The sequence below is a fragment of the Hyphopichia burtonii genome (assembly GCF_001661395.1).
Source record: "Hyphopichia burtonii NRRL Y-1933 unplaced genomic scaffold HYPBUscaffold_7, whole genome shotgun sequence".
In the NCBI taxonomy this organism is placed as follows: domain Eukaryota; kingdom Fungi; phylum Ascomycota; class Pichiomycetes; order Serinales; family Debaryomycetaceae; genus Hyphopichia; species Hyphopichia burtonii.
Window position 1 is genome coordinate 432,794 of NW_017963734.1, and position 25,806 is coordinate 458,599.

At 34.7% G+C, this 25,806-nt stretch overlaps 13 protein-coding genes across 13 annotated transcripts; 5 read left to right on the forward strand and 8 right to left on the reverse strand.

Annotated features, from left to right (window-relative positions):
- Window positions 1–91: 91 nt before the first annotated feature.
- On the reverse strand, window positions 92–2,383 carry NUP85 (Nup85p; the record flags this gene model as incomplete). Its single annotated transcript, XM_020218959.1, has 1 exon — window positions 92–2,383. The coding sequence occupies one exon, from the start codon at window positions 2,381–2,383 to the stop codon at window positions 92–94; it is 2,292 nt and encodes a 763-aa protein (XP_020074647.1).
- Window positions 2,384–2,586: 203 nt separating this feature from the next.
- On the reverse strand, window positions 2,587–5,944 carry HYPBUDRAFT_153828 (uncharacterized protein). Its single transcript, XM_020221752.1, has one exon. It carries the CDS (start codon window positions 5,935–5,937, stop codon window positions 2,614–2,616), a length of 3,324 nt encoding a protein of 1,107 aa, XP_020074648.1. The 5' UTR covers window positions 5,938–5,944; the 3' UTR covers window positions 2,587–2,613.
- A 145-nt stretch (window positions 5,945–6,089) lies between these two features.
- On the reverse strand, window positions 6,090–8,552 carry HYPBUDRAFT_153829 (uncharacterized protein). Its single transcript, XM_020221753.1, has one exon. The coding sequence runs from the start codon at window positions 8,523–8,525 to the stop codon at window positions 6,102–6,104; it is 2,424 nt and encodes an 807-aa protein (XP_020074649.1). The 5' UTR covers window positions 8,526–8,552; the 3' UTR covers window positions 6,090–6,101.
- Window positions 8,553–10,199: 1,647 nt separating this feature from the next.
- Window positions 10,200–13,794, forward strand: HYPBUDRAFT_143309 (putative E3 ubiquitin-protein ligase). Its single transcript, XM_020219851.1, has one exon. The coding sequence runs from the start codon at window positions 10,502–10,504 to the stop codon at window positions 13,316–13,318; it is 2,817 nt and encodes a 938-aa protein (XP_020074650.1). The 5' UTR covers window positions 10,200–10,501; the 3' UTR covers window positions 13,319–13,794.
- Window positions 13,795–13,913: 119 nt separating this feature from the next.
- RIP1 (ubiquinol--cytochrome-c reductase catalytic subunit) lies at window positions 13,914–14,613 on the forward strand (the record flags this gene model as incomplete). Its single annotated transcript, XM_020218957.1, has 2 exons — window positions 13,914–13,962; window positions 14,018–14,613. The coding sequence occupies 2 exons, from the start codon at window positions 13,914–13,916 to the stop codon at window positions 14,611–14,613; spliced, it is 645 nt and encodes a 214-aa protein (XP_020074651.1).
- A 442-nt stretch (window positions 14,614–15,055) lies between these two features.
- HYPBUDRAFT_89473 (uncharacterized protein) lies at window positions 15,056–15,505 on the reverse strand (the record flags this gene model as incomplete). The annotated part of the gene is made up of 1 exon (XM_020223844.1): window positions 15,056–15,505. A coding segment is annotated over one exon (450 nt), but the record flags the coding sequence as incomplete, so codon positions are not given.
- Window positions 15,506–15,899: 394 nt separating this feature from the next.
- HYPBUDRAFT_168315 (uncharacterized protein) lies at window positions 15,900–17,054 on the reverse strand (the record flags this gene model as incomplete). Its single annotated transcript, XM_020222799.1, has 1 exon — window positions 15,900–17,054. The coding sequence occupies one exon, from the start codon at window positions 17,052–17,054 to the stop codon at window positions 16,017–16,019; it is 1,038 nt and encodes a 345-aa protein (XP_020074653.1). The 3' UTR covers window positions 15,900–16,016.
- Window positions 17,055–17,528: 474 nt separating this feature from the next.
- HYPBUDRAFT_13018 (uncharacterized protein) lies at window positions 17,529–19,708 on the forward strand. The gene is made up of 2 exons (XM_020219420.1): window positions 17,529–17,546; window positions 17,601–19,708. The coding sequence occupies exons 1-2, from the start codon at window positions 17,537–17,539 to the stop codon at window positions 19,247–19,249; spliced, it is 1,659 nt and encodes a 552-aa protein (XP_020074654.1). The 5' UTR covers window positions 17,529–17,536; the 3' UTR covers window positions 19,250–19,708.
- On the reverse strand, window positions 19,257–19,454 carry HYPBUDRAFT_113787 (uncharacterized protein; the record flags this gene model as incomplete). Its single annotated transcript, XM_020218997.1, has 1 exon — window positions 19,257–19,454. The coding sequence occupies one exon, from the start codon at window positions 19,452–19,454 to the stop codon at window positions 19,257–19,259; it is 198 nt and encodes a 65-aa protein (XP_020074655.1).
- A 175-nt stretch (window positions 19,709–19,883) lies between the features above and the next one.
- On the reverse strand, window positions 19,884–20,789 carry YHM1 (Yhm1p; the record flags this gene model as incomplete). Its single annotated transcript, XM_020219003.1, has 1 exon — window positions 19,884–20,789. One exon carries the CDS (start codon window positions 20,787–20,789, stop codon window positions 19,884–19,886), a length of 906 nt encoding a protein of 301 aa, XP_020074656.1.
- A 241-nt stretch (window positions 20,790–21,030) lies between these two features.
- On the forward strand, window positions 21,031–22,677 carry HYPBUDRAFT_128458 (uncharacterized protein). Its single transcript, XM_020219393.1, has one exon. It carries the CDS (start codon window positions 21,054–21,056, stop codon window positions 22,671–22,673), a length of 1,620 nt encoding a protein of 539 aa, XP_020074657.1. The 5' UTR covers window positions 21,031–21,053; the 3' UTR covers window positions 22,674–22,677.
- Window positions 22,678–22,718: 41 nt separating this feature from the next.
- ADK1 (adenylate kinase) lies at window positions 22,719–23,517 on the reverse strand. Its single transcript, XM_020221754.1, has one exon. It carries the CDS (start codon window positions 23,478–23,480, stop codon window positions 22,731–22,733), a length of 750 nt encoding a protein of 249 aa, XP_020074658.1. The 5' UTR covers window positions 23,481–23,517; the 3' UTR covers window positions 22,719–22,730.
- Window positions 23,518–24,545: 1,028 nt separating this feature from the next.
- Window positions 24,546–25,775, forward strand: HYPBUDRAFT_113914 (alpha/beta-hydrolase; the record flags this gene model as incomplete). Its single annotated transcript, XM_020219007.1, has 1 exon — window positions 24,546–25,775. The coding sequence occupies one exon, from the start codon at window positions 24,546–24,548 to the stop codon at window positions 25,773–25,775; it is 1,230 nt and encodes a 409-aa protein (XP_020074659.1).
- Window positions 25,776–25,806: the final 31 nt, after the last annotated feature.

The window sequence follows — 25,806 nt, forward strand, 5'->3', positions numbered from 1 at the left end:
TTAAAATAAATAGAACATTTCATATCTTTCTTACATTACTATTAAGGTGTTACTTATATTAACTGTAGTATACAAACATTCATCACCGTTTTTATTTGCCAATAAATACTTTCCCAATCTTGGCCACAAGTTCATTTCTCAAACTTCTAGTTAATGATTTTGAATCAGTAGGTATTTCAACATGGGACTCTTTTAATAAAATTCTCCAATCATAACTTGATGTTTGTTTCTCGTAGTTTTGAATTGAATACTTATATACTTCATCACCTTGGATCAATTCATCGACAGTGGCTTGGCTTTCGTAATTATCTATTAATTCAGTAATAATAATTAAATCAGGTAATTGGAACTTACCAATCTTCTTATTATGGAAAAATGGCAAAATTTGTGCTAATAATAATGGTATGAATTTCTTTGGTAAATGATTAAATCTGATTAAATGAACCAATTTAGATAAAACTTTCATTGGCGAAGTTGATTCGTCAATTTTTTCTAATGATTTGAAAAATTCAATAAGAACAGCATAAGGCGAAAGACATTGTCTATTGACCGGGTGAATCTCAAACTTTTCATCAACTTTATGTTCAACTATATTATTAATCAATTCATCTTTAACTGGTCTATTATTAATTAAACTATCTTGGAATAAACTATTCCAAACAAGGTCATGAACTTGGGTCATTCCCTCACTTGATTCTTCAGATCCACTATCCGGGTCATAACATTGAACAAACATATTCAATGCTTCATAAATATGACCATCTTTTAGCGATTTCTTACCATATTTTAAGTATAGTTTTTTAGCAGTCGATACCAAGTTTAACTTTGCACAAATAGTTAACCCCCATTCTAAGTCATCGTTTGTCTTAAAATCAAAATTTGGAAGAAAATCACTAATCACTTTTCGGTTATTTTTAGCTGATTCAACAGACAGTGAAATATCGGGGTTCATTAATATTCCTAAACCAGCTGGCACCAATGGATGGAAATTCAAGTTCTCATAAGCATTTTTTGTTAAAAGATATTCAGAGACCGTTCTCTTGCTGAGAAGCTCGTTGGCAGTATGAGTATGAAACAATCCTTGATAGTAGCTAGTTAAAACACCTTTCAACTCAAATAACCTTGAAACGTATGCGGCAGTAGCTTGGTCAAATATCGCAATAGTTTCTAAGACTTTCAAAAGATTGGCTTCCAAGATGTTTATAAATGCATGCTCAACCAATATTTCTTCATCATCTTCAAAATCGTCAACGAGACCCGCTGGCTTCTCCCTGATAGCAATATTATAATTTTCAATTGTGACCAGCTCATCATCCGGAGTATGATATAAGGATAATGCAAGAAATAACTCATACCAAGTAGATGTTAATGCAGAGAGGGTTTTGGTGAGACCGGTAATACCACAAACTAATTCGTATATTTGGTCCGCAATTAAGACATTCTCTGAACCTTTAATGTCTGCTTTGAAATTACTATAAGAATCTCTAAGTTCAGATGCTTTTAAGATCCATTCTCTGAATTGACCTTTTAATGAAAGTGATTGGTAGTTTCCTATGAGGGTCTGAAAGTCTTGAATTATTGAGTAAAGACTTGGTTCAGTTTCCTCTAATTCTTCGAATTTGGAATTCTTAAGCACATCCGTTGCTTCATTAAAACAACCTCTGGTGATCAATTGAGCGAGATACGTATTCCAGAACTGAGCATGTAAATAAGGTTTGGGGCAATTTATCATGATTTCCTCTACTAATTCTTGGTCTGGTTTGCTATCGTATCTATTAACCCATTTGCACAATAACTCAGGTCTAAACCTAACGTCTTTACAGAAAATATTAGCATAGATACAATCAAGAATATTCAATAACAAGTGATATCTTTGATATTTTTCGTAATCGACTGATCCTGCTATATGCTTTAAGAACTCTTGGAAAAATTCAACCAATTTTAAGAATGCTTCACTCAATTTTTGATTTCTGTATTCTTTCAATGCATTACGCCCTATATCAGGAGAGTCACTAATAACTCCTATTGGTGGATAATCTTTTTCTTCTTCCAATGGCACTTTCGACACATTCACATCGCTCAACCCTTCAATGATCTTGTATAATGAGTTGACGTACATGGTATGAGCTTTTGAAAAATCATCATCCTCAGTCAAACTTTGTCTATATTCATTCGAGTTGAATTGAAAATCGAGAGGTTTGCTCGTCAGTATCCAATCTTTCAATTCGATATATGTACGTGGTTGTTTAGCAGTATCTCTATTCTCTGATCCTGATGATGAATTTTGGGATTCAGACATAGATTCTGTCTCTGATGAGGTGGTTTCCTCATCGGGAATCTCCAACATTTCAATGTCGTCAAACTTAGATTTTAAATCAACCATCCTTTTTCGAGCTTCCTTTAATCCTTACCAAACTGAACGGCCAATCCTTCCTTCTTCTACTTTAACTTCTTTGGTTTTTTGTCTTTTTTTTCATTGATGTTTTGATTTTTTGGCTTAGTAGTGTACAGGCTAATGAGCTAGAGTCGCAAAAAACTGCTTATTTGCAGCTTTAATACTACTTATATTCTTATTATACTCTTATACAAGGATCTATATCTGTGAGAGAATGGCTATATTCTATGGGATAAGGCTTTTCGTATGGTCTCCAATGTTATACCCTTATCTTGTAAACTTGAGAAAACTTTTGCAGATACGTTATCATTAGCATCAGTGTAAAACATTGTTAAAACTCTCTCTAATATCGTAAGATCAAGTATTTTAGTATTATCAGGGTATTTCTGATCTTCTGGAGTTTGGTTTATAGTCTTCCACTGTACGAACCTGGGCTTGATCCTATAGTCACTTAACACCTGACTTGTTCTGGTAATCATCTGCTCAACTTCACTATCCTCATGTTCGAAATTGAGCAAATACAATCCTCCGCATGAAGTTCCAATCAATACAGAGAACTCCAGGCGTTTCTTGATGGTAGTTATGGATTCACCAATGTTAATTACTTTAGGTAAATTTGGTTTGGATGCCTGGAGGCTTTCAGTAAATACTCCTATATTGCCCAAAGCATCGCCGTATATGACATATCTCGAGTGGCCAATATCAAATGCCTCAAATGCTGTAATATAATGATGGCCGTAGAGCATTTTGTTTACTGTTACCGGCCTAACTTCTATAGTTGGATTATTATTCCTATGATGATAGAAAAGACCGTCTGTGAGATCGCAAACACACATTAAGTCTTTAGACAAGGGTTTTGAATCGATGGTTATGGATGGTGATTTCCACTCAGTAGATCTATCAAATCGACATACCATCGAGCCTTTTTCTTCATCAAGTGACAAAACCATGTTGCTTGAACCACTGATATAGTAATGACCTTGCCTTTTAGAATCATTGAAAGTTCGTATCTTATGGAATTTATCTTTTTTTTTCTTCAATTCAGGGAATTTTACATTTACTCTTGATAATTTACCCAGCACCATTTTGAAAACCATAAGGAATTCTGGATTGTCCCGTAATATAACCACTTGCTGTGTCAGTCCGCTAGAGGAAACCGCCAAGTCGATAAGACTCCCACAACCCTTTTCCATATAAATTTGATCGATAACATTCATTGTGGTTACGTTGATCGTTTTCAAAGAATATCGGGTGGGGTGACTAGTCTCTTGGGATACAATAACACTGTATTCCGAAAATTCAAGACAATCAATTCCATAAATCATATTTGAAAAATATGATTTCTTGCCAGGGCTTTTTTGAAATTTCAAAACTTCCACTGCACTTGACTCTAGTAATACAACAATATTTTGAAATGTCAGATCTGTCCATTTAGCTTCCAAAATTGAAGAGGAGAAGGAATGAATGTTACGTTTCGAATATATTCCATTGTTATGACTTAGATCGAAAAGCTCTCGTCCGTTAAACATTAGTATTGGTGGATCTGAAAGCAGCGATTTTCTCTCAATCAAAGTATAAACTTCATTTTTGCAGCTAACTGATGAATCGTCTGGGAAATAAGTTTCACTCCAGATATAAAAGGCTGACCCACTGTCTGCATCAATTTCAAATATAGTAATAGTCAGCACACATGAAAGAAATACCAATTTTATGGAAGTATATTGCCTGATCAAATTGGAAGACCATATTGGATCAGGTTCATCAAGTTGTCCCTGAAAAACTACTGAAAAGTCGTTTATGCGTAGCAACGAAAAGTGGCCCGAAGAATAACCCAATGTTATATACTCGTCTACTACCTCGAGGCATGTAAGGTTCTCGATGTCTTGTATCTCTCTCCAAACTGTCCTGTTGCCGTCAAACGGAAGCCTTTTGAGTAAGCCTGGTCTCTCCAAGATTATAACAGACTTTGGGAGTATCGCTCCATGCGTAATATCAGCAAGATAAACGACGTTTGTACCAATCGTAAAATTTGAATCACTCAAAACATAATCTAGATTGTTGAAATTTCTATAGTCTATAATATTTGTTTCCGTTGTTGGGAGTTGACTGGACCAACTTTTCAAATCAAACTTTTTCAAGATCTGATTTGTTTGACCAAGGATGTAAATGTTAAACGCATCAATCTTGAATTTCCATGATTCTGGAGGTGCTTTGAAAGATTTCAACATTTCAAAACTATATTCACTTGACAGCAAAACGGTAATTTCCCCTGAAGCAAAACCACCAGCACATATTAGAGGTCCGTAAGTTGTGCTGTTCGTTATATTCACAATGGGTGGTGATGACTCAAGCCAATGTATAATCTCTAGATACGGATCTTCAGTAACGACCTTGAATAAAAGGGATTGCGAAAACCACGAAGGTGCTATAAACAAATTTGCATTCACATGAAGGAGAGAAGATGCTATGGTCAATTTCCCCAAATTCAAAAAGCTTATCGACTTAAGAATTGTCAAAGACCCCTTGAGTTTCACGTCAAAGTGCAATAAGCAGGTTGTTCCAGAATCCGAGATGAGAAGAAACCTCGTTTCGTCGATGTAAGTACTATGAGTCCACTGCTCTCCGATATATCTACCCTCAGAATTGCAACAAAGTTTTTTCATTATGCAACCATGGCCCTTGGTTATACCTTCATCTTTATTCTTCTTATGTATTTTATATTCACTCCGGTTTAATGGCGATATATAGTAAGCATAGATGTCACTAAGTACAAAAAAACCATCTTGGGACGTTGGTATGATGATGCTGGGTGGTTCAGCAAACAGGATCTGGTGGTCTTTCAAAACCCTCAAGGAGTGCTTGACAAATTTATAAAATTTAATTCCGAAATTGAATTCGGTGTCATGATACAATATTGCCAAAGTGTCTCGTGAACTATTCACTGCAATATCGGTTATATAGGTTTCATCTAAATGTAGATAAATAAGTTTATTCGAATAGCCATACTTAGCGAATGGCCTATCTCGACGTTTTGCTCGTACCTGGCTGTCAGTAGTGGTAAATATATGCTCTGTCAAATTTAATAGTAACGATTGACCAAAGAAATAATTTATGAAAATAAATTGATCTCCATCGTCATCTGACAATACCTGCATTCTTGGTTTCTCTATTTTCTCTTGGTTTGAAGTGCATTCGACAGTCAAATGATCTGAGAGAATAACCAGCAGCTGTGCTTCATCATAAGTATAAAATTTCACTTTTCCATTCTCAGATAAGGTAAGAACCCAAGTCCTGTTTCTTTTCAAATCTTTGAAGCTTATTAAGTCAAGAATTGCAGAATCTATCTCAATAGATTCATTGTGGTGGAAAGACGATGTTTTCGGATCAACATGATGAAAATCAAGACTCTTTTGTCTTGCAAAAACAAGCGATGAAGATTGGCTACCAAACAGACCAACTTTTATAGCATTTCTAACCCCACTGGGCTCTTTTAGCGTTGATATTGATGGTATTAGAGACGAGGTTGATTCCTTATGAGACATTCGCCAAAGTAATCTCTAACATTGTTACAAAAAGTACTTTTCAATTCTTTTCCTGGAAATTTTTTTTCTACTCTAGAATTAAGAGATGAGAAATGTTGCAACCATTTTCAAAACTATTTATTAAAAGACTATAAATGAATATAAGGGTAAGAATGCAAGTAAAATCAGTTTGTCATGGTTATTCTTGTTGACTCTGATAAAATCTCCTCTAATAATACAGGGTCAATGCTCGGTCTCCTGGATTTAGGTATACTGGTTTTTCGAGAGAACTCAGTATGTAATTGTTCATATACTAAGAGATTAAGTATCCCTGGAGTTTCCTCTTCCTCCTCATTATTAGCCGAAATTGTCTCGATGTTGAATTCTATCAAGTTTTGTCGAACTTTGAGCGACTTGGAATGTAATTTTTGATGTAATTTGGGCTCTTCAAAGAGTCCTATTGAATAAACTCCTCCGCAAGCTGTCCCAACAATTGCAATAGGTGATACATACTTGTTGGATTCAGTTTTGGAACTAGTTCTGAGAGCCTTGATTGTGTTCACTGGCTCATTTAAGTTGACAAATGGATGCGGTTCTGGATTATCTAAATTAATTACCCCAATTTTGCCTGAAATATCACCGTAAATTAAGTACGAGCTGTTATGATGAACAAATATATCGAATGTGGATATAAAGTGATTTTTATGAAATAAAGTATCGGGGATTAGTGTCTGGGGATTACACCAGCCTTTCAGATTAAAAGAATGGTGATAAAGACCTTTCACGGCATCACATACAATTACCCCCTCGAGATAAGGTTTTGAGCTAATTGAGAATGTTGGAGAGTTCCACCAGGATTCTATTACTCTTTCACAGTAAAACCCACTTTCATTCTTTAATAACGTGATAGCAAAATTGGAGTTTCCTGTTAGATAAAAAGTCGGTGCATCGATTTCCAAGAGTGATATTCCATGAAATTGAGCTTCTCCATCAAGGGAGAATCTCAACTCTAGAGGAACTTTATTCAACTTACCATCATTTATTTGAATCATCATCAAAAAGTCGGGGCCATTCTTGAGTACCACAAATAAATCATTATAATCTTCAACAGATCCAAGGTAAAGTATGTCAATGAGTTCGTCAGTTGGTCTCTCCATCCGTATCTTATCAGTTGGCTTCATATTAATGGAATTTACTAAAGTGAGAGACCAGCTCAGAGATCCAGCCAAATCTGACCTCGATAGAGCAGAGTCATGGGATAAAAGAATTATGTGAGGAGATTGTTCTGAGGGTTTGCATTTATAATTTACTATGGACGAATCAAGAAACTTAACGAAGGGCTTTTGTAACGAAGTCAATGCACCACCATAAGGACCACCCTCGCAAGCTTTAGCTGAGGCGATAAGATCCAAGATTGGAGGAGATGAGTTTAATGACAGCATTAAATTGATATGGGGTTCGGAAGGTCTTATGGTGAATAATAGTGAATTTGAAAAACTCGATGAAACAAAAAAAAGATCGTAATCGACATGAATAATAGAAGTTGGGCATGTAGTTTTTCCCAAAGAAATAAGGTTGATCGACTTGACGCTAATCTTTCGAGACAGCAGACTCTTATAGTCAATATCGAAATGCAAAAGGCATGTGGTACCAGACTCAGAGATGACAAGAATCCTTGAATCGTCAATTTCTTCATACCTATACCAGGATTCCCCTATGAAGTCGGTGAAATCTTCACCATAGAGGCGCTTCACAATGGCATCATCTTGTTTTATAAGTTCAGGATCTTCAGACTCAAACATAATACTAGCACTTTCAGAAATGAAGTAATATATGTGAATATCACTAAGGACGAAAATTCCACCGACTTTGGGCTTTATAAGCAAACTAGGGGGTTCTGAGAATGGTTGATGTTGCTTTAAAATTTCAATCGATTTGCTTTTAATTCTGTAAAATCTTAAGGAGTGATTGAATTGAAAATCACGGTAGAGCACCGCCAAGGTACAATCTGCTACCCCATTGAAAGTAGCCATATCTTGCACGACAATGTTTCCAAGAGATGATACAGAGGTTGACTCGGTAAACTGTTTGAGCTTGCGTTTCTTCTTACTATCTGAAGCTGAAGAACTTTGGCAATAAGTTTCATAGTGAGCATTTAAATCAACAAGTGTTACGAAACTATGGGATGTGTGGAATATAATATATGGTTGGGTAATGCCATGATCATTCGATACATTCGCCCGTATCATTGTAGATTTTGTTTCCAGGCCAATTTCTTGTGATGAGCTTTCAAATACAAATTTATCTAATACGACAAGCCGTTGCTTCGTTTCACTATATTTGATGAAGGCAACCAGGTTATCTTGAAACAAGGCAACGATACAGTCTGTCACTTCCTCTTCCGGCCTATATATGCTGAGCTTTTTTATTGGGGACGACGTGCCAAAGGAGGAATACTGGTTTAGCTCAAACGTATGAGGATCAATACCATAAAAATCGAGAGACTTCTGTCTTGCTAAAGCAAGAATAGGAGGTTTACCTTCGAAAAATTCAACCAATGCTGAATCGTGAACACCACATGGCTCTTTGATAGTAGATATCAGAAACATTGCATTATTGATTGAAGCTTATGCTGCTAAAGTCATTTATTAACTGTTTATAAACAATGTTTTTATGTTTTTTTTTGCACTGTAATTTTGATAATGCGATGAACAGACTACTTCCTTGCAGCCAATTATAATAAGTACATGAATTAAAATGTTAGTAGTGAGACGATTAGTGTCTGGGTCATAGCTTAAGTTTTCTGTTTTTATGCATCACCAGATAAACTTTAGGAATAACGGAGCTTTTCGGTATTACTTTTTTCTATACCGAAGTCCTTTCCTAGGAACAGTAATATTGGTATAGATAGGGAGTCAGGTTCTGATCTTATGGGTAGAGAGTCATTGATATAATTAGCTTCATATTCAGGTGATTCCATGTAAGCTTCTTTGGCCATCTTGAGATAGGTTTTGAATAACATACAGCCAGTAAATCTTGTCTCTCATACATCTAAATAGTAATTCGTCTTGCATTCCATATTCAAAAGGATTTTACGTCTGGGTACCAGCAAAAGCTGGTCTGGTTCTTCGGTGGTAATATATAGGCTTGAAGATTACCAAGACATTCTTTTATGGTGTGAATTTAGAAATTGTAAAAACAATTGACAATACTCAGTAATAAAAATAAAACTACGATACTTTTAGTGAACAGCAGTTCAGCCATGTAACTCAATTTCTTGGTTATAAATATCAACACTTATTCAATTTTGAACCTCAACTTAATCCCATGAAACTGCATGATAATTTTGTGGCCGAAGATCATCAATGCTCAAGAAGATTAAGATTATTAAGGGGTTGTTTTCGGCTGCCTTCTTCATTTGAGGACGATTCGGAGTTTGAACGGAGAGGATGGAAGAAACTTTTACAAGATAACGTATACCCCTTAAAAGGAATATCAGTACCCTTGAAATCGGGAACGAGACGACACACAAGTTGAAGTATATTACTGTATTCTATTTTAAATACAAATGCTTAAACATATACGCTAAAGTTTATATTTGCAACCAATTATTATCAGTGCGCGAAAGGACCCTTTAGCCCTTCCTTAAAACTTATCCAAGGCAAGTGGTAGAGGGAACGTTGCCAGAAGTAAATGTAATCGGTGTTGTATAAGTGTAGCAGTATTGGAAAACTATTACTATTAGAAGAACAGCACTAAGGATTTTAAAGTGAGATTTTCATTGCAATTTCAACCGTTTAGTTGCAAAATTGCAAAATTTAAGCGAATGGTAGTTAGTTTTCCATATAGAACACTCTTAACAATAACTAAAACATAAGCATAGATGAATAATGCCAGATACCAATTACAAGTAAGGATTTTACTTCAATTTTCTGAAATAGTGAATCAATCACAAGCAAAATTTCAGCTGTCAAGTACTACACTGCTGCATATGCGGTACGCTATTGAATTTGACCTTTCAAATAACAATTAAAACTCCTAAGTAAGAGTCTTGTGATTACATCAACAGAGTACCTACTCCTTCAGACCATTGCTTCAAGGTCTGAAGCAGTTCCATCATCTCAATATCCCACTGCGCATTTTGACGTTTTCTAAATTTGGAACAAAGCTAGTTGTAATGTTTTAGATGACAATACACTAGCAGGGGGGCAGTCAACTCGTAAGCTGTTTGGCGTACTTATACATAGCTTAAATCAATAAGAACCGGATAGTGTAGTACAGAGGTCTTGGTTGTCTGGATCCAACGGAGTAGATTTGTGGCTATGATAACGCATTTGGAGCAAAAAAAAAATAAAAATAAAGGGCCAAAAAGGAGTTGTCATTGAGAGCTGAACTATAAATCCCATTCTAATCCAATTGAAACTAGTTCGGTAGATAGTTGATTTGAGATTGAACGTATCACGTAGTCAAGGGAGACTAGGCAGCTCAAGGGACAGTTGAACAATTGTTATAGAAGGAATTGGATAATATAATTGCTAAAATATACGATTTCTTATAGATTAAGAGATCAGCAAAAGATAGTTCAATGATACATCGACATCAGTCAACAGGTAACCGAGATATCTCACATAGACTGAGTCGGTCCCAGGGATCGGTTGCTAGCTCTGTATCAGGATCTAATACCAACTCTTCAAGTTCAAGAGCAGATGTAGTGCCTGAAAGTATTCCCAAGTCCCAATCTAATTGGAAGATACTCGACTTATTGAAGCTTCAAAATTCCTCCAAACCTTCAAGGTCTTCAAGTATCAAGGCAAAGGGAAGACCATCTACTGCAGCTACACTTTCAAAAGGAAATTACTCACCACCTCCACCTCCATTGAAGTCCCCCAAGACTTCTCCAAGAGAAAAATCTGTCAATAGGTGTATATGCTGTGGGACGATACTTACGTTTATCCCCAATTCTTATAAATTTAAATGTGGAGTTTGCCATACCACAAACGAATTTGGTCCTTTGAATATTGGGCCCGATAATTTCAATCCCGATATACATCCTCATTTAATGTCCTATAAGTATGTACGAAAATTGGTTGATAAATGTGTTTCTGTTAAAGAATCTGAAGTTAGAAATCTGAATCCAAAATCCCTTCATGAGATATTTGAACCTCTTTCTAATTATTTACTTCAATCTTTCAGTAATCTTGTTGTTCTTAATAATTCTTTCAAGTTGAGAAGGGCAAGTAGAAGAGCTCATTATAGTACGTCCAATATCGATTATTATGACATCCGCCATACTTTTAACATGCTTACAAGATTGCCGACAAAACGGCCTCTTTATAATGCATTATATGGATCCAATGAATCATTGAAAAAATTAAATACAAGTTTGATTGATGATCCTCGTAATATAGCCTGGGTGCTCATATTATTAGAGATTCCTTTCTTGTCAAGGGCATTGACTCATACATCTAATGAAAAAGAAATTAGATCCATGGTTGATGTTCCCGAAATTAAATCCCTTTGTTATGAAATTTTGAAAAGATGTTTTGGAATTCTAGCCCAAACTTCAAACACAACCACTAATAATTATTTAGCGAGTTGGATGTCGAAGTTGACTAATGAAGAATTCATATCAAAAGTGGAATTAATCAATTTATACATAACGTTCCATTTGAAAAAGTATTTTTATATTGCTAACAATCCTCTGTTAATGAGAAGGAGAAGCTCCCATACCAGAAATGCAAGTAATGGGGCCGGCAGTTCTTCCGAGTATATGGAAAGTAGTAATTTGAAAGAAGATTTGGAAGCTGAATTGAGTAATTTTAACACTCCATTAAATCAAATAACCCATAGTTTTAACGGGTTCGGTTCATCAATCAGTGGGGCTAATTCGAAAGAGACAAAAATTAAGATTCATTTATATGGGAATGATTGGCATTTTAAAACTGCAGGCTTGGTATTATCAATTTTTTTCAAATCAAATCTGATAAGATATAAAGCAAATAAATTACCGATTAATATTTTTTATAATAGTTTGGTTGATTTTGTTAATATTAAATTAGATTTTGATTCATGGCAGACTAATCAGAATGCCATTAAGAATTCAAATGCTAATAATAACCAACCTGAATTACAGACTGTTATTGATTATATTAACGGTAAGCAGAATCCAGTTAATGAAGGAGCATCATATTTTTTTTGTCAATATCCATTTTTAATTTCATTGGGAGGGAAGATATCCGTATTAGAATATGAAGCACGGAGACAAATGGAACGTAAAGCAGAGGAAGCATTCATTAATAGTTTGGATAAAAGAGTTGCTATGGATGTCTATTTTAAAGTTCAGGTTAGAAGAAATTATATAGTTCAAGATTCATTAAGAGCAATTCAAATGAATAACTCTAATCTAAAGAAAAGCTTACGAGTGAAATTTCTAGGAGAACCAGGTATTGATGCAGGAGGATTGAAAAAAGAGTGGTTTTTATTATTAACTAAAGAATTATTTAGTTTTGAAGCAGGAATGTTGATTAATGTTGAAGATTCAAATTACTATTGGTTCAATATATCTAAAAATGATAATTATGACTTGTATTATTTATTTGGATCAATATTAGGATTAGCAATTTATAATTCAACTATTCTTGAATTGAAATTTTCAATGATTTTATATAAGTTATTATTAGGATTACCAATTGGATTATCTGATTATCAAGAATTATATCCAATTTCTTGTGATAATTTATTTAAATTAAGAGATTATGATGATGACACTTTAGGTTTACTCGATTTAACATTTGAAGTTAGTTTCAATGATTCCCGAGGGAAAGTGATCACCAAAGAGTTAATACCGGGGGGCTCTAAGGTTAAAGTATCTAGTGATAATCGAGAATACTATATTGATAAGTATTCAAGGTTTTTCATGGTTGATGGATTCGGTAACAAAATCGATTCTTTTATCAATGGATTCAATAACGTTATTGGAGGTAATGCACTTTCATTATTTTCAGCAGAAGAAATTCAATTATTATTATGTGGGAGTGAAGAGAGTAAACTAGATATTGATATCTTGAAGTCGATTACTAAATATAATGGTTGGTTATCAAGAGAAGTTGCAATTGAGTCAAGTATTATCAAATGGTTTTGGGATTTTTTAGAAAAACTTCCTTATCAAAAACAGAAGAAGTTTTTATTATTTGTCACCGGTAGTGATCGATTACCAGCTACTGGAATTCAAAATTTGAATTTTAAAATCACTTTATTGAATAATGGTAAGAAAAGTCACCGATTACCAGTGGCACATACTTGTTTCAACGAATTGGCACTTTACAATTATGAAACACAGGATGTAATGGTTCAAAAAATCAGTCAGGCTGTTGAAGGAAGCTCCGGTTTTGGAATTAAGTAACTGAATCAGTATAAAGTTACAAAACCACGGTACACCATCAACAACTCTACTAGTTGCTGGTTTTCGTGGATATAAATGGTTAGTTGGTTATATGGTATATATTTACATTGTACATGGTTATTGGGTATATTGGGAAAGGTTGGATCACAGACGGTTTAAGCTGGCACTCATCAGCAGCCTAATTGTATAGCTGAATACAAAGTCACAATCCACCGCAATCCTTTGTAGTCTACTGTCTTGAAGGAGGAACTGGTTGAATGAACACCGTAGTTGAATCAAAGCTATAGCGAAATGGCGAATGGCTGTTAAAAGTTATACCAGATGTACGGGTCTGAACCATCGGATTTTTTCAGCAACGAAAAAAAAGTGGTGTACGTGCCTTTATCTGTGTGCAGTACCAACCAGGGAATTCAGCCAATTAAAAAGTATCAAAATAATATTGAGCAGCGTTTTTTTCATTTTGTTAGCGAAATAGCACTATTTTTTTTTTTAACAGTAGTAATTTTTTTCAGCACTACAAAATTTTATCTAATAGCAGAATCATAAATAATCTTTCTTTCTTATTACGTTATCTATACCAACACATTGTATTAAGATGTCATCACTTGCCTTTAGATCCTTGAAGAATGGGTTTGCTTTGAAAAGTATGTAAAAGAAAATAGATTGATTTGAGGGAATATACTAACTTGAAAATTTTAGACTCATTAAGAGCATTTTCCACTTCAACCACTAGTTTATCTAATAACTACCAACATCCAGATTTCAGTAATTACTTAAATAATAGAGGTGAAGATAAAAGTAGAAACATGACATATTTCATGGTTGGATCCATGGGGTTATTGGGTGCTGCAGGTGCTAAATCTACTGTTGAAGCTTTTCTTTCATCATTATCAGCATCTGCTGATGTTTTAGCTATGGCTAAAGTCGAAGTCAAATTGGGAGCCATTCCAGAAGGTAAGAATGTTATTGTTAAATGGCAAGGTAAACCAGTTTTCATTAGACATCGTACTCAAGATGAAATTGATGAAGCAAACAAAATTGATATTACTTCATTAAGAGATCCTCAAAATGATGATGATCGTGTTAAAAAACCAGAATGGTTAATTATGTTGGGTATCTGTACTCATTTGGGTTGTGTTCCTATTGGTGAAGCTGGTGATTTTGGTGGTTGGTTCTGTCCATGTCACGGTTCCCATTATGATATTTCCGGTAGAATTAGAAGAGGTCCAGCTCCATTGAATTTAGAAATCCCAACTTATGATTTCACCGATGATGAAACTTTATTAGTTGGTTAAATTATTTTGCCAAATTTCCCTTTTTTAATGCCATATGTAAATAACCTTTCCCTCCCCATGAAGATCTATTCCATTTAAAATCAATATATTCATTTCTTCATTCCCCCCATCCCCTTTCTATTCCTTCCCAACATTTTGTATTTCTATACAATCATTTGTCTGTTTTTTAATTCAAAAATTTACAATATTTATTACACTGATATTGTTATAACGTAAAGAAGAAAAACGTTTGTGAAAAGCTTTATGCATCCTTTTCCCTATATAAACTCGTTATATATATCTAATACACTATTCTGTTAATGATCTGTAGAACACCTTCTTGCTTATTGGCCGGAAAACCCGGTGTACGGGTTCAAATGTACGGATTTATCTATAATGTATAATGAGGCAAAAAAAAAATGTATATTCAGTCGTTATAAAATCGTTAAAAGTAGGTTTAGAATTGATGGCCACGATAAGATCCGTGTTTGTTTTTATTATCATCAGAAAATGGATTCTCGTCGTTGATTGATCTGGAATCATGGCCGTAAACCGGCTGATAAGCAGGTTGTGGTTGACTGGTATAACCAAAACTGTGATTCATTGGACTTTGAGCAGCTGGATACATATTAGTATTATTATAAGGAGATTGATATTGTTTCTCCACATATGGCGAACTTCTTCTATGTGAGTTTGCTGCTCTGCAACAGCAACAACATAATGCTTCTAAACAAGAAACCCCCATACAACAACAACGAACAAGGGTGGAAATTATCCAAAAACATATCAAGACGGCAAGCACAATCAAAACTATGGCAACAATTTTACATGTCTTATTATCCATACAAGTATCCCAACTCTTAAAGGAACCAGCTGTGGATTGGGCATCTCCAGCAAAATCTCTGGCGAGGATTGAAACAGTGCTTTTGGGACAAAATTGGGGAACGTACATACTTTATTGATCTCTAGTAGGAACTTTATTGATCTAGTGATTACTTTATTGATCTCTGGTGATTACTTTATTGATCTCTGGTGATTACTTTATTGATCTCTGGTGAAAATTACCTTATGAATTGGCTATTGCCATTTCCAAGATCATTTCCCCATTACTTTGAGGAGTATTTAAATAAAAATTTTCATATACCTTTAAAATAATTTGTGTAACGATAAACAAAGAGTTACGCCAAAATCCCAAGGTGATACCGTTGTTATTTTTTTTTTCGTTTTGTTAGTACTTTTTTCTTTGTATGGCGAAAAACGCGGCTATAACTTTTTCTAGATTTGATGATGATAAACGGATTATGTAACAATTAATAGGCTAAGTTTGTCTAGGAAAGGTAAATGAATGAATGACAATCAGGGGAACAAGGTTTATAATTAGAAGAAGGTAAATAAAGCTTTTTCTCTGTTTTTTCTTTTCTTCTTCAACCGTCAAGCCTTGTAACGTGGTAGAAGTCATTTTGGCAAGTCCAATAAGTTCTCATTAAAGAACTAGTCGGTTGCAAAGGCATGATTTTTTGTTGTAGTAGGAGGTCAATTTGTTGTGAATTGGTGGGGAGGTGGTTTAGTCTGGTTAATACTCTAACCATGTCTCTTGTTATCTCTTCGATCTCTTTAATTCGGAAAAATTGGCAAATTTCCTCCTGGGTATTGAATTCAACGGAGAATACCGTTGAATTATCGGCCAAATTCATTTTGAAATTGGATATTTTCATCGTTCGACCAAAAGGCTTGAGGATAAATTGGTGCCTGGGTTCAAATGACTGTAGCCTTGCACGAACTCGTATTGGGGGGCTTCTTTTGATATGTTCGTATCCATGTTTGATTTGCTCGTTACCTAATTGTTTTAATTCTCCAAGCCGGCTCAAGGGGGGTAACGATTTTTCAATATCTTCATTTTCATCACTGAATTCGACATCTTCAATATCCTCTAATTGACTTCTTTGAGTGTCAAGAATTACTCTTTGATTATTCACTGGCTGGCTCTCGGTATATAACCGAATTGGTTGTTGTGAATCTTCTTCTGTTTCGTAAAACTCATTTAATCGCCTTCTCTTGATCTGTGATACAATTGGGCCATTTGCTTGGGTTTCACCGTACTCAATGGTGGAAAATTCGTTTTCTTGGTTATTCCCAAAGTCAAATTCTTCAATATCAATATATTTACTTATTGGAAATGGACTGTTTTCTCGAACACATGTAGTATGGTAAAAATCACTGTATTCACAGTATCTTCGACTCAAGTTGGGTATAACGTACGCTTTCCCCCCATCTTGTGGATAATACTTATCGATTGTGAATGAATTCAATACTTCGTGCTTGAAATAATACCCCAGTAAAAGATTCTGATAATCGTTAAGTTTAAACGTCAAATTCAAAAAAATTCCTTCCAACTCCACTTGACACTTGTCAACATCATTGAAATCATAGTAAGATCTTCTTTCTGGCTTAATTGACCCCATTATGCTATTCATCAACTGGGGGATATCTTTTTTAGGGAAACTAATTGAAAATACTAAATCTTCACTAATCTCTGGGCCTGATCCAATGAAAAAATGCTTCCTCAATAACGAGGTTGGTCCTCCCTTGGAAACTAAGCTTTCCTTATTCTTAGTAAAGTCAGTAACGAATAAATATCCATGTCCATTGAATTGGGGACTCGTACAAAATGATAATACATAGCACGGTAAAGTCACCTTGTACCCTATATTCCGTCTCCTTTGGCTTATAACTTCTTCAGCGCTTGGTAGGGCGCTGACGGAGCTTGCTGGGCAAAACTGGATCATGCTATTGGATCAACTGTCTGGACTGTGTAGCTGAACTGAATTGAATAGATTTGACTTGAATTGAAGGCTTACGCGTTCAGCAAATGAAAAAAAAAAATACCGATATGGATCTTTTGAGATGATCATCGACTCAACTTTCTTTTCATTAAGCTCTATACATGATGAAGCGTATGTTTGGAACGGTGTGATACTATGAGATCCACGATTACTAACCATATTTAGAACCTGGTAAAGGACCAAAGTTGGGCAAAAGGGCCCAAGCACTTCTTTCTAGACAAAATGAAGACTCTGAATCCAAAGCATTGGAAACTGTTGAAGATTATTTGGAGGAAGCTTCCCTGCAAGAAGAATCAGGGGATAGATGGTTAGGCTCCGATTTGTCTAAAGCTCTTCGCTTTTATCAAAGAGCCTATCAACATTATCAAATCTCAATCAATTTGCAACCATCCTTAGACAATTACGATAGTTACTACAATGCGTGCAGATTGTTATTTCATGTTTACAACATTTACTTTAAAAATGATGGTATCAATATTTATAAGTTACATAACGTTGCTGAAGTTCTCTCCGGTGATTCTAATTCGGTTGTTCAGGATTTGTCAAGCATCTTACAAAGTCATGAAAAAGTTTGTGAATTGTTGGAAAATTCAAATAGAAGAATTCCCCAGGATTTATTATACAATACTTGCTTGATATACACCGAGGTTATTGAAGTTGAACAAATAAATAGCGATAAAAATGACTTCAATGAGATTCTTAACTTGGGCTCAAGAACTCAAGCTTTATTTAAGACTTTGATCAACGACCAGATTAATGATTTCAAGAAATTTTTGAATGACTTAGATCAAATTAATGACTCATCCAATCAAGTTACCACTCCACAGCTACAAGTAAATGAAAGTGAAAATCATTTCCAAGAAGAGTATACTAGTGAAGATGTCTTACAGCCAAATGATATTTTTGAAACTTTATTAAGTGCATATAGATTAAACCAAGCCATTTTGGAGAACATTTCAGAGCCTTCCCAATTATTATCAGCATTAGACTTTATAAATCTATTTGCTTTATATTTGGATGAAATAACAAATGAGTTGATCAACAGCTTTAGTGAAAATAACAATGCCAAATCTGACATGATCTCTTCAATCAAAGAAGACCAACTCCAAGAATTAGCAATTGTTCAGACATATATTAAAGGCTTAAGTACTAATGATTTATACGAATTGATAGAAATTTGGTCAAATCCTCAATTGCCTTCGATTCCTGAAAATTTCATGCTGTGTGCTGACAACATTCAAACATTACTCGATAGAAATGACTTAACGTTATCTAATTTGAATTCGTCAGATAACAAAGGGTTAAAAGAGATATTCTGGAAATCATTAACTGAAATGAATAATAAGTACAAGTTCGCTCAAGAGTTACTAAATAAGCAAATTTCAGAAAAGAAGCAAAATTTATCAAAAGCTGATGAATCTTTAGGGGTATTAATAGGACAATTGAGTGATTTGGTTATTGCAAGATGCGATATCGATTTACAAAGAAGTCAATTGACCAATTATGAACCAGCTATGAAAAACTCCTCGGTCTTATTTAAAAATGCTAAGGTTTTCTGTAAAAGTGCAATGAATATTGCCAATACCTCTGGTGGATTGAGAGAACGAGCTCTGGAAAAGTCATTAAGAGAACAAAAGAAATTAGATGCTGTATTCAGAATGTGCTTATTGGAAAATAAAATCTCTTTGGGCGAATTGGATCAAATTATGACTAGAGAAAACTGGGTAGATCAAGTGCCTAACATCTTAAAGTTGGGTTATTATGATAATTTTGGTATCAACCAAATTTTTGAAACGTTGAAAAATGTTTATTAAAAAAAGACTATATAATCGGAATATCAGTGATATTGTTTATAAAAGAAGAATCGGGATACTCTTCAGGGTGTGTTGTTGAAGCGGTTCTTTCAAATATCGAACTATCAAGATAGCTTAACGAAATTGAATTGGACCGACTCAGTCTAACAAAAATCAGTAAAATATTCAATTTCAATGAATATATGATAACAGGAATGATTTTCATTTTGAACAAATTCTTTTCATGTTATTTTTATCCAGTTATATGAACATATATACTTATAAATATATAATTGTATCAAGGCGGTGTTTGGTCCCTTAGAATGTAAATTAGTAAATACAACAATGAAATAAACGAGCTTTAGTTTAACACCCGAGCAGAGCCAGGCCACAATATATAGTCTATCTTCAACTTTTCCATGCACCCAAGAGATGCTATGAATTATTAATAGTGCAAGGGCTTTGAAAGATAGTGGATTCAACGGATTAGTCAGTCATATTATCACCAAAAAAAAAAAAAAAAAAAAAATAGGAAAAATTCACAGTCAAATCTTTAGCTAATGTAAAAACGTTTATTATAGATTTATCGAGATATTCTAAATTGTAACAAAGGGAACTATATACAGAAGAAGCAAAATGTAGTTGATCCAAATGCTTAACCGAGCAACTTATCAAAAGCTGGGATCAAGGATTGAGCCAAAGCGAAAGAAAAGACTAATTTAGGACCAGTAGTTAATAATTTTGGAGTTAAACCCTTGAAGAAAGCAGTGATACCTTCATTTTTAGCCATATTTTTAAGAATGGTGAAACCGGATTGAGGGTTGTCGAAGTTTCTGTTTTGGATTCTAGTTTTAATGACATCTAATGGGGCACTAACAATTAAAGAAGCAGAAGCACCGAAAATTGAAGTAATGAAATTTTGAGTCCAAGTAGCAGAAGAATAATCTTTTAATCCAAAAATATATTCTTTGGCAAAAGAGTTACCACCAAACAATGCAAATGAACCAGGAGCATTTCTAGCGGCAGTCCAACCCCAACCTCTGTATAAACCAAAACCTTCATCAGCTAAAATTCTAACAAAACCTCTACCACGGAAAGACTCAGGATTAGTTTGACGTTTGATTTTCAAAACATCCAATGGTAATAAAACAACTTCACCAATACCAATCAAAGAACCAGCAGTGGCACTCATCAAGGCTTTACCGGTCTTTGGACCGAAAACATTTTCGTAACTGTCTTTAAAATTTTTGGTTAAGAATTCATTTGCAAATGGTTGTCCACCATATTTGTAGACTCTTTGTAAAATCTTGTAACAAGCAGCGTAACCTAAACCTGGAAATAAGGTAAACAAACGTTGGCCCAATGCTTTAGAAGCATGTTCTCTGAAAATAACGCTATTCAATTGACTTGCAGAGGTAATTTTCCCTTGATTTGACATCAATCTCTTGGAGATGGTATCAACCGGGTGGAAAACACCAATTTCACAGATACCTGCAGAAGCAGAACCTAAAACTCTGGCAATTCCGGATTGTTTTTTATCAGTAGAAGCTGGTGGTGACATTACTTTAGTTACTTGAATATGGGACTGAATTAATGAAAAGAATTTGAAAAAATATGAAAAAAAAAAAATTTTTGAGTGAAAATCGAAAATTTTTACACCGCGCTTAATGGTGTTGCCCTTTTAGAAACAAAATGGTCGTAAGTGTATTGCACGTGATTTGAGCCCTCGGAAGTGGGTTTTAAGTCGAACAGAGAAAAAACTTAAGACCAAGTTAAAGAAGAGAAAGCATTAAGCTAGGCTACTGAAGTATAAAGAGGACCCAGGATGTCATACGATCCATCCAGTGCTATTATAGAAGACTACGCGTCGAGCTTGCGGGAACTAACGTTCAATTCCCGACCAATTATCGATAATTTGACCACGATTGCCAAAGAAAACACCGATGTTGCTGATGGGATATTGAATGTTATAACTCAAAGGATATATAAATGTATTCCAGAACAGAAACTATTCAGTTTATATTTGTTGGATTCCATATGCAAAACGGTAGGGAATCCGTATAATATATTAATTGGGGATGAGATATTCAAACTCTTCTCGCATGTGTATTTATTAGTCAATGATACTGTTCGAAAGAAGTTGAATAACTTATTTGAGACCTGGAAGATGACTAAGACCAAGGGTACTGCATTGCCTATATTTCCTAAAGAGCAGCTTGATAAGATTGGTAAATTTTTAAGTCAAGCCGGGTATAAGGGGAAAGTAAATGATGATAAAGTATTAACTAATAGTTCATTGATTAAAGATATTGATACGTTGATACCAATATTCCAAAATAAGTTGATTAATAATCCCGATCCCGAATTAAATGATCGATTCAATGCATTAAGCCAATTAAAAGTATTATTATCAAATCAAACCATGCAAAAAAATGATTTGATTGCAGTTCAAACAAAATTAACTGCTATTAAACAACAAGAATTGGCCACTGCTACATCACCAATACCTCAAAACACTCATATAAATGTTAAAGAATCACAAACACCAGGGATACCACAAGTCCCGCCAGCAATCAACCATACCAATAAGGCTAATGAATTATTCAATGCTTTAATTATATCTGGTTTAGTTAAAGTAGACCAATCATTAAAACCAGGATCAAAACCTCACTATGAGGTGGTTTTACCAAAAATTAAGTATAATCCAACTACAACCAGTGCCACTTCGATTAATAAAACTGAAACCAATGAAGTTGAAGATTTTTTCCTTAAATATACTCAATACTTAAGTAACACTACTGTTTACGAACAATTAAAATATAATGAAATCTTAAAATTATCTAAAAAATTATCAACCAGCAAGTCAACCAAAATCAATTTACAAAATTTCATCAATTCTAATGATTTAGAACAACTGAGCTTACAATTATTATATGAATGTAAAGCTTCCAAGTGTGGTATATGTGGTAAGAGGTTTACTAATGATGAGATTGGTACCACAAGAAAGCAGTTGCATTTAGATTGGCATTTCAGAATCAACAAAAAATTGGGTAATCAAAATTCCAATATCCAATCGAGAAATTGGTATCTTGATGATTACGATTGGGTTAAATTCAGAGATGATAATTTATTAGAATTCAATACAAATAATCTTTCGAATGAAGCTAATATGATTCAAGATAATGATACAACATCAAAACCAATTCCTTACGTTGTTATTCCTTCAAATGAAACGAATATGAATAACAAGTGTCTTATCTGTCGTGAATCGATCAAAGCCACTTACAACGATGACATTGGAGAGTGGTGCTGGTATAATTGTATTGCGTCTCCTAATGATAAGACCAATCGTAAGATCTTTCACGCCACTTGTTTCAATGAGGCTAGTAAGAAAAGAGGGGCAGATGAAGATTTAAACTCTAAAGTTAAAAGAGAAAAAGTTTAATTACAATTAAATAAATAAATGTATATATATTTATATATATAGTTAGTACATGTAGACTTATTTTTGACCTAAACATTTTAAGATGTCATCCCATACAGTGGCTGGTTTTTGAGAAGCATCAACACCGGACCAAATACCAGTTTTTCTATAATATTCAACAATTGGTTCGGTTTGTTTGTGATAGGTAACTAATCTCTTTTTCAAAGCATCTTCATTATCATCAGATCTTTGAACCAAAGGTTCACCAGAAACATCATCAATCATATCTTTCTTTGGAGGATTGAATAATTTATGGTAAGATCTACCGGAAGCTGGATGAACTAATCTACCAGTAATTCTAGCAACCAATAATTCGTCATCAATTTTCAATTCAACAGCATTTTGTAATGGAGTTTTTCTTTCGTCCAACATGCTGTCCAATTTTTCAGCTTGAGGAATAGTTCTTGGGAAACCATCTAAGATAAATCCACTAGAGCATTCTTTATTGTTTTCTAATTCTGATTTAATCATGTTAACCATGATTTCATCACTAACTAATCCACCTTGATCCATAATCTTTTTGGCTTCAACACCTAAAGCAGACTTGGCAGCAACTTGAGCTCTCAACATGTCACCAGTAGCTAAGTGACAGGCACAGAATTTTTCTTTCAAATTTGGTGCTTGAGTACCTTTACCAGCACCTGGTGGTCCAATTAACACCATTCTAATGGATTTTGGAACATTTGGAACAACCCCGGCTTTTTGTTCTAAGAATTGGATTCTTTCTTGTAACTTGGAAACAGTGTTTTTTAATTCTTCAACTGACATGATGGTACTGTAGCTTGATGCAATGGAAAAGAGGTATTCCTAAACCGATTTTTTTCAAAAACTGAAAATTGGAGATCGAGTTTTCAGTTTCTCGCGAATTTCTTTCATTTCTCACTGGCTGTTCGGATTGTTGAGAAAACTGGTGTCTGGGTGTGTTTTCTATGATTATATTGATACTGATACTCTCGGTACTATTTGATTTTACTATTGATTACCATTGATTATACTATCGGTTATACTATTGATACGCTAATGATACTAATGATACTAATGATAATATCATTGATACTTACGACAATACTTATTGATACTAATTGATAATTAATTGTTAATACTAATTAAGTGTTAATACTACTAATGGTTACTTTTGTGGTACGGGTGTGTTCTTCACGAGGTTTTGCAGTCAAATACTTACCAGCTTATATCTAAGTATGCCTAAGTATATCTAAGTGTATCTGGAGATCGATCTAGATCTATTACCATGAACTGCATCTATAAATAAAATATCTGCCGATCCGTAGATAAAGTATCTAAATATCAGGGCAGCAGGTCTATCCAAGTACTACAGGTGTGCAATAGTCTAAGTACAACGGGGTTGCAATCTAAATAAGCCCATTCAAGTACAGTCAATATTCTGAATCTACTGGTCCGTGACTTCAAACAGGCCAGAAAAATAAAGATACGCAGGCCCAAGACTTCCATGTAGACTTCTTTATACTTCTTTAGACTTTATACTTCTTTAGACTTTATACTTCTTTAGACTTTATACTTCTTTAGACTTCTTTAGACCTCATTTAGACCTCATTCAGACTTCATTTAGACTAATTAAAGGTGGGCTATACAACTACGAAACCTTATAACGAACCGTTGGTTCAGGGATGAAAACTGACTTTGGCAACTGAACCAACCAGGTAATTCCGTCACAGTGGTGCGGGTGTGTCTGGATTTCGGTTTCGCAACCTCTTGAAATTCACAGGCAAGAGGAGATGCATTTTTCAATTTGCAATATAAAAAGCAGACTGAATGTCGGAAGTTTGTCGGTTTGAATGATTAGGCAAAGCGAATATGGTTAAGTTGAAGTCAATTGTTTTGCTACTCTTATTACCGGTCAATTTGTTCCTAGTGGTGATCAAGTACTACACCATTGGAGGCATTGGTTCCAGAAAATATGATGGTAAAAACTTGTTAGCTCTTTTGAAATTGACGGTTTATAGGACTGCTTTGCTACTTGGTCCAGTTGATTCGTGGTTGCTTAATATTGTGAGTGTTGATTTCTTGTTGAAGATTGTCAAATTCCAACACGAAAAGACAACTTCCATTCTTCATAAATTTGGTGAAAAGTACGATTCCGATTCTTATTGGTTTGTGCAGCAGCCAGATATCAAGCCAGAGGATCCGATAATTATATATCTTCATGGCGGAGGGTTTTTCCTCCAGGTTCAAAAAGAACAAATTGAATCAATTTTGGCAATTTACCGGTTGTTGGACCCAAAGATCCAACGTAAAACGTCTATTTTAATGTTAGACTATAAACTAGCAAGTGACGGGTACCCATTTCCAACTCAGCTTGAGCAATTACACTCAACCTATACCAGTTTGGTGAAGGATGGTCATACCAATGTCACGATTTTGGGAGACTCGGCTGGTGGGAACTTATCGGTTGGTTATTTAGACTATTTGAAGCACAACGATCATGTTATTCCTCCTGCTAATTTGGTGATGATTTCGCCCTGGCTTAAACTCGAGCCGGAAAAGGACGCCAACACCCCAGGGAAGTCGCTTTTCGATTCTAAATTGTACGATATGATTTCGTATAATACGTTCACCGATCCCGCTGGGTTGTTGGCGATTATTGGTGATTCTCCTTTGCAGAGCTTGAGGGTCTCGCCTGGGTCCAAGAAGCCGTACGACGTGAATGATTGGAAAAACTGTCCCACGTTATCCAACCCCAAAGGCTCGGTTTTTGTTCTTGTGGGTGAAGACGAGGGTCTTCGTGATGATATATTAGAATGGTGTCATTATGCGCTTGATGTTCCATTTTATAAACTGGTTAAATATGGGTACTCTCATGAAAATTTCGTAAAACATCATCACGAATTCTCTAAACAAGATGGTTTAAGTGCCAGTGTACATGTATTTGTTGAGCCATGGGGAATTCATGATTCTTGCCTTTTCTTTGAAAATCACTTGTTAGCTAAGTTGGAAAAAAATTCAAAATTGACTTTAGATGATATTGATGATGTTGAATTCTACGGAATCAAGAAAATTACAAACTTCTTAAATGATACACTATAAATGAATATATATTATTAAATTAATCTATAAA

Excerpts from the sequence above, each read along its gene's own strand:
- HYPBUDRAFT_153828 (XM_020221752.1), bottom strand. The coding sequence starts at position 5,937 with ATGTCTCATAAGGAATCAACCTCGTCTCTAATACCATCAATATCAACG.
- HYPBUDRAFT_153829 (XM_020221753.1), bottom strand. The coding sequence starts at position 8,525 with ATGTTTCTGATATCTACTATCAAAGAGCCATGTGGTGTTCACGATTCA.
- HYPBUDRAFT_143309 (XM_020219851.1), top strand. The coding sequence starts at position 10,502 with ATGATACATCGACATCAGTCAACAGGTAACCGAGATATCTCACATAGA.
- HYPBUDRAFT_128458 (XM_020219393.1), top strand. The coding sequence starts at position 21,054 with ATGTCATACGATCCATCCAGTGCTATTATAGAAGACTACGCGTCGAGC.
- ADK1 (XM_020221754.1), bottom strand. The coding sequence starts at position 23,480 with ATGTCAGTTGAAGAATTAAAAAACACTGTTTCCAAGTTACAAGAAAGA.